The sequence below is a fragment of the Mustela erminea genome, chromosome 2, assembly GCF_009829155.1.
Source record: "Mustela erminea isolate mMusErm1 chromosome 2, mMusErm1.Pri, whole genome shotgun sequence".
Taxonomy (NCBI): Eukaryota; Metazoa; Chordata; class Mammalia; order Carnivora; family Mustelidae; genus Mustela; species Mustela erminea.
In genome coordinates, this window is record NC_045615.1 from 138,139,665 (window position 1) to 138,153,315 (window position 13,651).

Sequence of the window (13,651 nt, forward strand, 5' to 3'; positions counted from 1 at the left end):
ATTATGACTATTATATTATATATTGTTATTATTATGACTATATCTACTATTATGCCTAATGTCATAATTCTAGATTATTATAGAACAGTTTGGTTTACACACTTCATAACAGCCAAGATTTCTTCTAAGAATTATATGCAATAATGATTATTCAGTTTTGTTAGCCCATGAGTGAAGAAAATGCTCTCTTTGGGAATTCTTGGTACTTTTGATAATATATTTTGGATGAACAGAACATGAACATTTTAAAAGAAGTCATCTAACATCTGACAGTATCAAGAAACGATTACTTCTGCCCATTCTAAAGGTCAAACTTTACAACCATGACCACTGATGAGGAAACTGTAAAATAATTTTTTGGATATATTTCAGATTTATTTTGGTATCACCAAGTTCGTCCCATGATTTTGACACCTGGCTCTGGCCACAATGCAGTATTGATCTTAACAACTGGCCATGTGGCATTTTGCCAAAAGAGGAATTTGGTGTCGACTGTTGCTCGCGGTGCTTTGCTTCTCTTTTAAGCAAATTAAAGGTTAGTTACAGAAAATAAATCCATCACAGTCATTTTATCCTTTACAGTGAAGGTGGTATGATTACAGGCTAAAACAAAGAAACAAAAGTTAAGTGAACTGGAAGAGAGAACCATACTTGGGAGGGGCTCAGAGAGGACAACCCCCCGCATTCTAGTGTGTGTGACGCCACAGTCTCACCTAGACAGTCCAGAGAGATCAGCTTCTTCCTCTTCACATCGGTCATCCAGTTCCTTCAAAGCCAAGGTGACATCTTCCTCACAGATGGACTCAGGGTAGCTTTCCGGAGCGAGGGGCTCTGGCATGTCAGCGTCTTCTAAGTCCAGAATCCCCCGACACACAAGAGAATCCTGCTGTTCTTGAATTATGTATGAACCTTCATCTTCAAACGTCGCGATCCCCTGTTCCTCCTTTAATGCTGAACTTGTATCCTGTAAAACAATCACATTTTTATCAAGCTTAAAAACATAAGAGAACATTTTTAATTTATTTTTTTATTTCAAGTTTGGGGTTAAATTCTGCTTAGTTAACATGTATGGTAAAATGGGCTTCAGGTGCCGAATGTGGTGCTCTCACCACTCACATACAACACCCAGTGCTCATCAGCCCAAGTGCCGCCTTCATCCCCGTCACCCATTTAGCCCAACATCCCGCTCACCTCCCTCCGTCACACCTCAGTTTGTTCTCTGTAGTTGGGTCTCTTATAATTTGCTGCCCTCTTCTCCCCCTTCCCCTATGTTCCTCTGTTTTGTTTCTTAAATTCCACATATGAGTGAAATCATGTATTTATCTTTCTGACTTATTTTGCTTAGCAAAATACACTCCTGCTCCATCCACATCCTAGCAAATGGCAAAAGTTCATTCTTTTAGATGCGGACTGGCATTCCATTGTATACAGATGCCACATCTTCTTTATCCATTCATCACTCAGTGGGCATTTGGGCTCTCTCCACAGTTTGGCTATTGTTGATAATGCAGCTATACACATTGGGGTACATGTAACCCTGTGAGTCTGTATTTTTGTATCTTTGGGGTAAATACCCAGTGGTGCAATTGCAGGACCATAGGCTAAGTTCTACTTTTTGAGGTCCTGCCATACTGTTCTCCAGAGTGGCTGCACCAGCTTGCATTCCCATCAACAGGGCAAGGAGGTTCCCCTTTCTCCTCATCCTCACCAACATCTGTTGTTTCCTGGGTTGTTAGTTCTAGCCATTCTGACAGGTGTGGTTTTGATCTGTATTTCCCTGATCATGAATGACGTTGAGCGTCTTTTCATGTGTCTGTTAGCCATTTGTGTGTCGTCTTTGGAAAAATGTCCATGTTTTCTGCCCATTTCTTAACTGGATTACTTATTTTTTGGGTGTTGAGTTGTAAGTTCTTTATAGATTTTGGATATTAACCCTTTATCAGATTGGTCATTTGCAAATGTCTTCTCCCACTCCGGGGTCAACACTAATTTTAATGTGCACAGATATTAGTTTAATCGGTTTGAAAATAAGCACTGTGGTCTCAGTTTTAGGAGTAAAGATCAGCTCCTTTTCAAAGGTGCTTAGTCCTAAGTTACTAATTAGTTGTGCAGTTGTTTCTTTTCTTCTTGGTTCAAAGTATAATTTTTCTCCCAAAACATGAAAAGTAAGGGAGACATCCCCTGACCTTAGACCAGTCTGGGCCACAGTTTATACATGTGTAAAATTCATCTATATCATAAAATGAATGAAGGATTTTCACCAGACTCTGGGCTGGGTGCTCTGGGATAAATCAGTAACTATCTCCAATCAGCTTACAACCTAATAATGGGGTTAGTCTACTATGCAAATAGTAGTCATCGAGAGTACATTAAGTGTTAGGTAAATATTACAAACAATATACAGAGGACTACTGGTACTCAAAAAAGGGAGAGGTCACATCTGGTTAAGGCATGGAGGCTAGTCTCCTTGGAGGAAATACCATGCGATGGGGTATGACAAAGATGGGTTAGTGATACTGACATGGGCTGAACGTTTTTATCTCCTCAAAATGCCTACGTTGAAACTCTCACCCCCAGTGTGGTGTACCAGGAGATGGGACCTTTGGACAATGATTAGGTTTTCAGGAATGCGATGAGTGCCCTTACAAGAAGAGGCCAGAGAGCCAGCTAGGGAGAATACAGCAAGAAGAGCTACCAGGAAGAAAGCCCTCCCCCCCACCCCACCGCCGCCACACACAATGAATCCGTTGGCACCTCGATCTTGGACTCCTTGACCTCTAGAACTGTGAGAAATAAATCTCCATTATTGATAAGCTACCCAGTTTCTCATATTTTGTAAAAGCAGCCCAAGCAGACCAAGACAGCATTTCAGGGAAGAGGACTTAAAAGACAGGAATGGCACAGAAGTGTGGCAGGAAGACACGAAGGATATCACGGGAACACTGGCCTGAGGTTAGTGAGGCAGGGAAAGGAGAAATTCTGACTCTGCACAGAATAGCATTTTTAAATAATATGGGACCCATCATTCCTGAATCATTCCACAAACTTCAATCATTCTAAAAAAAATTCAATACACTGTTTGTATCTGAAATTTTTTAAAAAAAGATTTGGCCATTAAAGCGGTAAGCATTAGTTATCTGGAAAGAGTTTCTGTGATAGTGCTAGAGATATTTCTACACCTAGAGATTTTATTAGCCTGAATCTTTCCATCTATACCAATTTGAATATACCAGGTTGTAATAACCCACCAAACTTCTCAGTTTAATGTCCTCACTTTTCATTAGTTTATACTTGTATCTGGTTGACATTTATTATTGAATAATAATTAGAAAATAGATGTTTTATCTGTAATTATTAACATATACTACATGCTGAAATGTCCTAGGAACACCTAGATTTTATGAAGAGACGCTTTTGGGCTCATGGAATGGATTCCACTGTTGTATGTGCCTTATGAGAATCAAATTTTCTTGAACTTTATCTTACTACACAGTGATGCGTATATGTGCAACCCCCCCCAATCCAATTACACTCAAAGATTCATTTCCTATAAGGAATAATTTCTGCCATCCATGAATTGATATCTAAGCTATTATAAATACTAGAAGAAATTCATCTGTGAAGGTTTCTCTAATAAATGCAAATGAAGAACGGACTTAATCCCTTAACAGCTCAAAGTGTGATGTGTACATATTACAGAGAAGAAAGCAGCAAATGGCTCTAAAGCTTGTCATGACACGAAATGCTGTACCCTGTTCTGTTTCATCTCCCGATAGCAATATAATTTAAGGGACAAAAAAACCGCTTGCAAACAGTTCTAGGAACAATGTTCCTTTTAATTCATGAAGTATTTCACCTATTAAAATTAATTCCTCTTCTTAAGAAATTGCTTTAAAAAACAGAATTATGGGGGCGCCTGGGTGGCTCAGTGGGTTAAGCCTCTGCCTTCGGCTCAGGTCATGATCTCAGGGTCCTGGGATCGAGCCCCATATCGGGCTCTCTGCTCAGCGGGGAGCCTGCTTCCTCCTCTCTCTCTGCCTGCCTCTCTGCCTACTTGTGGTCTCTGTCTGTCAAATAAATAAATAAAATCTTTAAAAAAAAAAAAAACAAGAATTATGGTTTTGTTTCATTACCTTGGTGGTTTCACACTTTTTTTGAAAAAAGGGCAATTTGAGGTCGTCTGTCACTATTTGGCATGACAGGGGAAAGCACATTAGGCTAAAATACCTAATGTTCTCCCGCGGACAGCCATTCTTTTGGTGATAATTTTAAAGTCAACAGAACTGTTACTAATGAAATACTATGTTTATGAATATCTCCTTCATCCTCATTCACCTGTGTCACAAAGCTTATGGCGAAAATGAAACCCACGACTGATAAAGGAAATAAACCTAGTAAAGTGAGGTGTTTTTCCTTTAGGGAAAAAAAAAATGTCACCAGGAACATTATAGTGTCTTAGAAAGAAGCCATCAAATACAGTCCTGTTGGATGAATGGCTGTCCCACCTGAAATAAGTTTCCAATATATACGGAAATATATGTGAATTTCCAATTTGTTTCCAATAAATGAGTGATTTCTATCAGAAGTTTACTGTGATTATAGCTCTGGCTGTCCCATCTGAAATAAGTTTCCAATATATACAGAAATATATGTGAATTTCCAATTTGTTTCCAATAAATGAGTGATTTCTATCAGAAGTTTACTGTGATTATAGTTCTTTTAATAACCCAAAATAAAAGATTTCCCATTTGTCAAGTAAACAAAATGACAACACCCAACCATTAACCTTACTGCTTTTGTTAAGAGGGTATTTCTAGTATGAGTCTGTGTTCCCTTGTTTCTAATGAGGCCTTTTTACATGCTGTGATCCAAACCGGATACAGCTGACAGATTATGAAGTAGGAATTAACACTCACACAACAAGCCTCCCAACAACCAAAGGGAATACAGTCTACTTAAAGTGCATCTCTAAACTGGTCAGTCCTCTCCTGGAAACATTCCTCGTTTCATGACTTCCTTCGGGCCCCATTATCTCTTGCTAATACTGCTCTGGTTTATCTCCCCATCTCAGCCTCCTCCTGCCCACCCTCCACACCTCCGACAGAGAGAATTTGCTAGAACACAAACCAGACGGTGCCTTCCCCTGATGACAGGCGCCTGGTCTGTGAGCTCATGTAACGGGTACTAGAACCTCCTTTCCTTTTCAATATACAAAAAGAGAGATTTTAAAGAGCAAAATCAGATCGTGTCCCTCTTCTGCCTAAAACCCTCTGATGGTTATCTGCTGTGTGGCTCTCAGACCGGCCCCTCTCTGACTCCTTCTCCATCTAGCCCTCCTGCTCCCCAGGCTCAAGCCTCAGGGACGGCCAGTTTTTCGGCTACCCCAGGGCCTTTGTACCTGTTGCCTCCACAGTCTGGGACACTGTCCCCCCACATCTTCTTGTCACTTAGGTCTCACCTCAAATGCCGCTCCACCTTTCTTCCTCACCAATTCCACGTTACTGTTAGATGTTCTCAGTGCGACTAAGAGGAAGATCACTTTCTGACATGTTATTTATATTTTATTTGTCTAACCTGCTTATCATCCTTTTACTACAATTAAGCTCCAGAAAACCAGGAGCCTTTTTCCACATAGTGCCATATGCCCAGTGCCCAGAATAGCAAGCAACCAGCAGGCAGTAGGGGCTCAGGAAACATTGGTTAAATCACTGAATACTTGCACGGCCTGTACTCTCGCCTAGGGTTCTGGTACGGTGCTTGTCACGGAACAGGTGTCTCTTGAAACAGTGAAAATTCATGACTTGTGATCACCCTGAGGTCAAGTCCAAGTCGTCAGTGTGGCACGCAGGACCCTTCTCATCCCGGCCCCCATCCGTCTCTCCTTTCCCTCTCCATCCAATTCATTCTCTAGAAATACTCAGTTTCCTGCCGTTACCCAAATATACCACGTTATTTCACGCTGCCTTGTCTTTCCACATGTCCCTTTGCCTGCAATGTCCCAGATGCCACGAAACCTGTCCTTCACCACCATGACCCCACTGCACAGCTGACCAGCCTCTCCTGAGTTTTCAAAAAGCCCGGGACATGGCTGTTACTAAGTTTCTCATATGGAAATGTAATGCCTTTCTCCCCAATCTTCTCTGTCTTCCTTAATAGACAACGCACTTCCTCAGAGTAGGGGTCACCAAGCCTTATTCAAACACCTAACTCAATGTCTGGCATGCAGGAAAATCTCAATATTTGTTGAGTTATCCAAACTTAAGCCATACTAGTCATACATTGAAAAAAATGCCAAATGCCTTCACCTCAAACTCTGGTTACTGTTAAAAATCTTTTACACTGTCAGCCTAATAAGAATATGAGAATTTAACTAACTAAAATAGTAAGATCTAGTAACATTAGTTTGGTTACCTGTGAAAAAATACAGTATTTTCTTAATAGTTACCAAAGCATTAAAGCACATATGACAAATCTATAGCAATTACAGTTTAAAAAAAAAAAGAAAAGAAAAGAAAGAGTATCTATAATAATCTTAAGGGAAAAAAAAAACCATCAAGAAAACTAATACTTACTTATTTTTGGTCAGTCATTAGCTTGGAATCTGGCTTACTTCTCACAGGCCTTTCCAAAAGTCATAATACTAGTAGTTCCAACGTCTTTTAAAAAGGTTTCCTTTAACCAACCGCTAACGCAGCTGGCCTGAGGTTTTAATCCCAATCAGAGCACCAATCACATAAACCCCAACACAAAGCAAAAAGAGAAGAAAAAACAAAAAAGCGGCCCTTCCAAGATCCAGCCCCAAAGAAGATGCTCGCCACCCCCAGGAAGCGTCTGTCCATTGACCTAAAATCATACTCGGCAACACGAAAGGCTCATTCAAACACTCAAGATTATTTTTAACCTGCAGGTCATTTCCTTAATCCAGCAGCTTTTCCTTTTTTTTTTTTTTTTTTTTTTTAAATTATCAGATTTGTCTATTTCATTTCAAATAAAATAACCCAACAGGTTAGAAATACTGGCCACAAATCAAGTTATCAGATGAAAACTCTTTCAAAAGACAAGCGAGGTAACAGGCTGCTAAAACGAGCCCAGATTGGCCAAGCACCAGCCCGCCTTTCTCCCCACCTCAGGCAGCTGGCTGTTAGCATTATCTAGAGAAGCCTCCAAACTTGGGGTCTCATCTCTGATTTGAAGCACTTCTTCTGTAGAGACGCTGCCCGTGGAATCTTGAGACTGAAGGAGTAAATCAGGGGGGTCCGGCCTTGTTTCATCTGTGGCGCCATCACTGTTCAACTGAAGGGAGAGACAGTAGAGTGAGGAGTTCGCTCACGGGTCGTGGATGGTCACAAAGGCCACAAGGAACAGACTGTCATCAGGTAGGTGGGGAGCTTTGGTAGAGCTTCTTTGACCTCCTACAATGACCTCTGCCCCCACTTTTGTCTCTGATGGAATCGGTGCTGCCTCAGCTCACACGAGGTAGGTCTCACTAGGCAAAAACTACAAACGTGGAAAAGCCCCACGTAACCATGTCTATCTTGACCTGAGAGTCATTATTTTTTGGTCCTATATGTAATTTCTAAAAATTTATTGTCTGAATTCACATATGCTGTACTACTAGTTTCAGAGGCAGACTCGCCATCACTCCGAGAGAAGAGGCGACGTTCTTAGCCGCTAAGGGGTGCTCAGCCTCCACGTAAATGCTTAGTCCTGTCGTGCACGGAATGCTGCATTAGCAGTGCAATTTCTAATTTTCATTTCAGCATGTGCATTGTACCCACGGTGAAATGAAAATCAGAAAAACCAGGACAGAGTAATGACGAGGTTGGAAGTTAAGAGGGAAAGCGAGAGTGACTGTCGCCGTCTGGGAAGGTGACCGTTTACCATCTGCGTGCGTGAGAGGATCTGGCTTGCAGTGAGCGCCGCTTCTTCCTCGGACGACTCGTCTGTATCCTCCTGGTTGGTCAGGTTCAGGCTGGGGGTGCTGCTGGAGCACTGGTACTCCTGCAGGGACGGAGTGTCCCCCTTGTCAATACTGTCCAGTGAGCGCCTGCGGACTCCCCAGTTGAAATTGTCCATACTTTCACCCTGGAAAAGCAAGACATGGTTTCTAAGACGCAGGTACGTGTGCAGGTGGCAAACATGCTACACCAGGAAAACATGTACCCGGATGAAAAGCACTTAATGCATCATCATAAGCAGAGTTTCAATCAGCCCTTCAATGTCTCGAAACTTTTTAAAACTTCCTTAAATATTTATACTTAAAGAGATCAAAAGATTTGGTTGATCCTGTTTTAACTAAATAGTTTTCTGGACTTTCTATCATGTGTGACCGGGGACCAACTAAACCTACCATCTAGGCCATTTCTATTCTAACACACAAACACAGATGAGACCGTGAGGAAGACACATACGTCACAAATGACAACACATAAACGGTCCACAACACCAGGCTGCAACTTACCTGCAGTTCCTGGTTAGCAAAAAGGAAAACACACAGAATTAGAAAGAACGAAGACAAACATTTAAATATACACTACACTTTGGGGGAAAACTCTTTGTGATTTCTCAAACCCAAAGACTGATTCAAGCTCTGGATTAAGCTCTGAGTAGGAAGCCAACAGGTGATTCAAATTACTTTTTTATGCAAGATATATTATGAAGAAGTCAGAGACAGACACTTAAAACAACATTTCTATGATACACTCTGGCAACACGAACTTTAGGAAAATCTTCGAAATTTACATGGATTTTAATACTTGATACGATGCAAAACTGACTTAAAATACCCACATTCAGTTGACAACATATAGGGTCACAATTATTTTAGTCTGCAGGATGGTTCTGGCTAAACCCATTTTCTGCTATAAAACAGTTTAAGATCAAGATCAAAGCTATCAGAAGATAACCCTGGATAACGTCAAAAGTTCAAGAGGAAATAGGACAGATTTCAATTTCATGCCACTTATGGGTTTATGTAAGTTACGTGTCGGTTACTCTAAACCGATCCTCCTTCTGCAAGGATGTAATTCTTATATTCTCTCGTAAGCCCTGATGTGACAAATTACCACAATTTGGCCAGCCAAATAGGATTTGTCTTCCTTTTTACTTAAGAGGGATGGTCCAGAGTAGAGGTTTTCAAAATTTTTAATAAAGCAAAAGAATAATTCTTTAAAAAAATTTATTTATTCATTCATAAATAAAAATTTATTTATATTTATTATAAAATAAACATTTTATTTATTTATTTGAGAAAACATTTTATTTATTATAAACTTTATTATTTATTTATTATTAAATAAAATTTATCTATTTATCTATTTATTTATTTATTTATTAGAGAACTGTTTTCTCTCTCTCTCTCTCTGAGCAGAGAGACCGACTTGGGGCTTGATCCTAGGACCCTGGGATCATGACCCAAACCAAAGGCAGCCACTTAACAACTGAGCCACCCAGGCACCCCAGGAATACTTATTTCAAATGAGATTTAAAATGGAAGTCAACCATGCAAAACTGATGTACAAAACCCAAACTGCTCTGGTTGAAAACAGGTAGCCAGGAGCTCTGCCCATTTGGCCCTAGAATCTTTCCCTGTTTCTCAGGCTATCAGAGGCCCTAAAGGTCAAAGTTTGAAAAGCTATCTTTCTACAAGATATTTCAAATATCATTATGTAGTGGCATACAGCCCTCAATCTTTATTTGGTGAATTAATGAATACACATGGGTAGCTTTCCAGGTTGGGGGTGATTTAGAAGTTTAATGAACAGTCCCATTTGATTTGTAGCAAAGTGTTTCCTATTACCCTGTTTTAAGCAAGACTATATTTAGGTTTTTAAAAATCTTTTTTGATTTGCCTAATTTATAAGGCATAAATTAACACCACCCTCCCCAAATCACCAACTTGAAGAAAAAACTACATTAAATATCTTTAATCTAATTTGACTAAGGTTCTATTCAAATACTGTATTTTGGCCGGGGGCGGGGGTGGGCACCTGCGCAGCTCATTTAGTTAAGGATCAGACTCTTGATTTCGGCTCAAGCTATGGTCTTAGGATTTTAAGATCAAGTCCTGCGTTGGGCTCCATGCTGGGTGTGGAGCCTGCTTAGGATTCTCTCTCTCTCTTGCTCTCTCTTTTCTCACCCCCCCACTCTCCCTCCCTCCTGCCAAAGAAAAAAAAAGAAAAAAAAAGCCATATTTGTTACTACTGACATGTTAGGTTATGGGATCAACTTGGAAGCATTTACAGAGTTCTTAAAAAAAAAAAAAAGGCAAACAAAATAAATAACCTTACCATTACAAACATGTCAGGAGCCTGTCTGCTTTAGAAATTTTAAACTCTCAAATGAAAAAAGCAAATAACTACAAAAGATTTAGAAGCTGCTCATGATGCCCTTGAGATAGGGCCGCAGGCCTCTTTGGTCCGTCACACTTTATTACCTGATTATTCAAGCCAGCCCTATTTCCTACAACATATTTTTCAAATTGGGGATGTGAAATCAATTTTAGAGGGTGATGGCCTGCCATTTTGGGGAAAAAAAATGGAAGAGAATAGGAAATATCAGTGTGCATAACAGAGTAAGGCTGCATATTCTTTTTTTTTTTTTAGTAATCTCTATGCCTCATTTGGGGCCTGAACTCATGACCTCAAGGTCAAGAGTCATACTGCACTGACTGAGCCAGCCAGATGCCCAAGGCTGCATATTCTTGAAACTTTAATTTAATTTAAACATTTTTAAAGATTATATTTATTTTATTTTAGAGACAGAGAGAGAGTGCACACTTGAGCAGGAGGAATGGCAGAGGGAGAGAGTCTGCAAGCAGACCCTGTGCTAAATGGGGAGCCCCACGCAGGGCTCCATCCCAGGCCCCACGCAATCATGACCTGAACCCAAACCAAGAGTCAGAGGCTTCACTGACTGAGCTGCTCAGTCGCCCTGAAACTTGAATTTTAAAGGTATGTGTATTTAGATACTTGGACATGATATAAAATGTATTAACTATGGATTATGGTTTAAAAAAAAAAAAAAAGAACAACTTTAAAAGCCACTGCCCTACGTGGTGTTGAATAATACTTGTTTTGAGACTCTGGTGACCCCCGGGTCTGCGGGAACGTCAGTGGTGAGCCATTATGGAAGCCTGTCCACGGCCAAGCTAGTGCAAAGGCATTTGGTTGGACCCAGGGCCACCGTGCGCATATCCTCCGCGGTGCAGGGAAGGCTGAAGCATGGACCAGGCCCTCCCTACAGGGTCTCCTCTCAGCAGCTAATGCTGTGGCATGGCACGGGCCATTAGGTTTCACTCCCCCTCACCTATCAGAGCCAAAGGAAAACATCCCTCCAAGAGGGTTAATGAATGCGTACGATTATGTGAGTGACTTTCAATTCCTCGGGGAAAGACATCTCAACTGACAATGGTGTGGCTACTAGATGACAAGCCATTAAGGCTTCTGGAATAGAGATATTTATAAAAATTTTAGAGTGCACATGTTTTAAACCCATGTGCCATAGACATTTCAGGTTTAGGAGCTGGAAGTTTAGGGACTGAGCTACAGAAATAGGTCCCTATATAGGCCAACACAGTCGAGACAATCCTATTCTCTTTACCACAACGACTTTCCAGAAATTAGCTAATGTCCCAGCGTGGCCCAATCATACGATGGGAAATGTGCTAAAAACGTTAGGAGAGCAACTTCTCCACTTCCACTTCTTCAGCACAAGAGCATCTCTGAAGTGACCCTCACTTGCTTTGAACCCTGCTGCGTTGTGGACATAAGCATCTGGCAGAGACGTGCAGAGAGGGGCAGAGCCTCGCTGGCTGCAGAGACATAACCAGAGACCTCACTGAGCTGTATCCGAATAAGCTCTACCTCTGGCCTCTCTCAGTTCTGTAAGCTAATAAATCCACCTTCTGACTTAGTTTCCGTTTCGAAATCACCTACACTGACACACAACTGTCAACTTACTCTAGACTGACTCAGTGTAGAGGAGAAAGAAGCCCTCCGGTGCTAAACGAAATGGGTCATTTGGGGGAGCTGGCTACATCGTGAAGCAGAAAATGGTGAGGATTTCACAGGTAGAATACCGGTCATATGCCACAGGAGAAAGTTCTAGAAAGCCGAAGCCTTTGTACTCATGTAAGTTCATTTAATTTAACTTAACTTAGTGTAAACGTCTGTACTTATACTTCAAAACGGTGTTTGATAAATTTTAATACTTTTTTTTTTTAATCATTTTGCTGTACCTTAACTTGTTTGGCTCATGTGGAACATTTAAGTCTAAGCATGCCCTAAATTAAAGACCTACTTTGGAAGAAACCCATTTTTCACTTTTTATTTTCTGGGGAAAAAATTAAAAATTAGATTTCCTCTTTCCTCTTTTGTTTCAGACTACTGTTACTGACTAATCAAACTAATCATGTTTGTTCCCAATTCAGATTTTTACCTTCTTCTTTTTTAAAAAAAAATTTATGGACATATATATATATATATATATATGTGTGTGTATATAGTTTCAAGTTTTATTTAAATTCCAGTTAGTTAACATATAGTGTAATATTGGTTTCAGGAGCAGAACTTAGTGATTCATCACTTCCTACAACGGCTGGTACTCATCGCAAATGCCCTTAACACCTGTCACCCATTTAACTGGATTTGTACCTTCTTTACCTTAACTAGTAAAGATCCTATGGTCAAATCCTTAATTCTCATAAACTTGCAACTGTAAACTATAAATATGATAATGGAGAGCCCACATCCTTACCTCTGCATCTTCCAATTCAACATCTAAAAAGTCAAAATCCTTAAAAACGCCAAACTGCTGTTCACTGCTGTTATCTTCTGCGGCTACCTCTTCCTCCTGGATCATGTCTTCTGTTGTAGAAATTAGGCTGGTCTGCTGGTCACCGACTTCCAAATCCTCATTAGAAGAAAATACAACCTGAGCCCCGGCCAAAAACAAAAACAAAAACAAAAGCCACCTGTCAGCTTCGTCACTCTGTGTCTGAGGACTGGTGCCTGAGAAGCCACCACAGGTCTGCTCTGCCAATGTACTCCGAGCTGTAATCTGGTTTTCATTTTAACGTTTAACTGACTGAATACTTAATGACCATAACTGCCCAGTGCCACAGAGACCAGTAATATCTCTTTCATTCTTAGTTAATACCATAAAGTAAGGGAAGCAAGAAGAGGCAAGCAAGGAGATGGAGGCATTTCCATTTTTTCACGGAACAACAGGATTTTTAAAACTTCTACGTGTGCGGTCATGGTTACTCACTGATGGATTCTTTGGAAGGCCAGATTCCGGACCACAGAGAGAAAGCACATTCATTAGCTTTTCTCTTGTTCTTCGCTAAGGGGAAAAAAGATTCAGAATGTTAGGATTACGGATCAAGGCAAATTCTCGAGCTTTCGTACATATAACAAAATTGATTCTTCTATAAATTTTTGCTTTTGATGGTTTTTTTTTTAACGTACCTGTGATAACTGTGGCCTTTTCCAACTAACAGGAACCAAGGCATTAGAATTAGAACCAGAAGAAGTGGAGGAAGTACTCCTAGTAACAGCAATGACCTTCGGTTTCCCGTTTCTCCCAGTTGCGCTATGTTGGTCGCCATATTTATTTCCAATGATTGGGGTCTGCATAGAAACAAAAATGG

The 13,651-nt window shown here is 40.5% G+C and overlaps 1 protein-coding gene across 10 annotated transcripts in view; it reads right to left on the reverse strand.

Annotated features, from left to right (window-relative positions):
* The window catches only part of FRYL (FRY like transcription coactivator), a 261,657-nt gene that overhangs the window by 18,952 nt on the left and 229,054 nt on the right, over positions 1-13,651 (reverse strand). For all 10 annotated transcript variants that reach the window (XM_032334261.1, XM_032334264.1, XM_032334263.1 and 7 more), the window contains 6 exons: positions 13,470-13,631; positions 13,270-13,344; positions 12,757-12,933; positions 7,882-8,085; positions 7,126-7,293; positions 714-964 (listed from right to left, as the gene is read on the reverse strand). In XM_032334261.1, the coding sequence (XP_032190152.1) occupies positions 714-964; positions 7,126-7,293; positions 7,882-8,085; positions 12,757-12,933; positions 13,270-13,344; positions 13,470-13,631 (1,037 nt within the window). The remainder of the gene's footprint in view (positions 1-713; positions 965-7,125; positions 7,294-7,881; positions 8,086-12,756; positions 12,934-13,269; positions 13,345-13,469; positions 13,632-13,651) is intronic.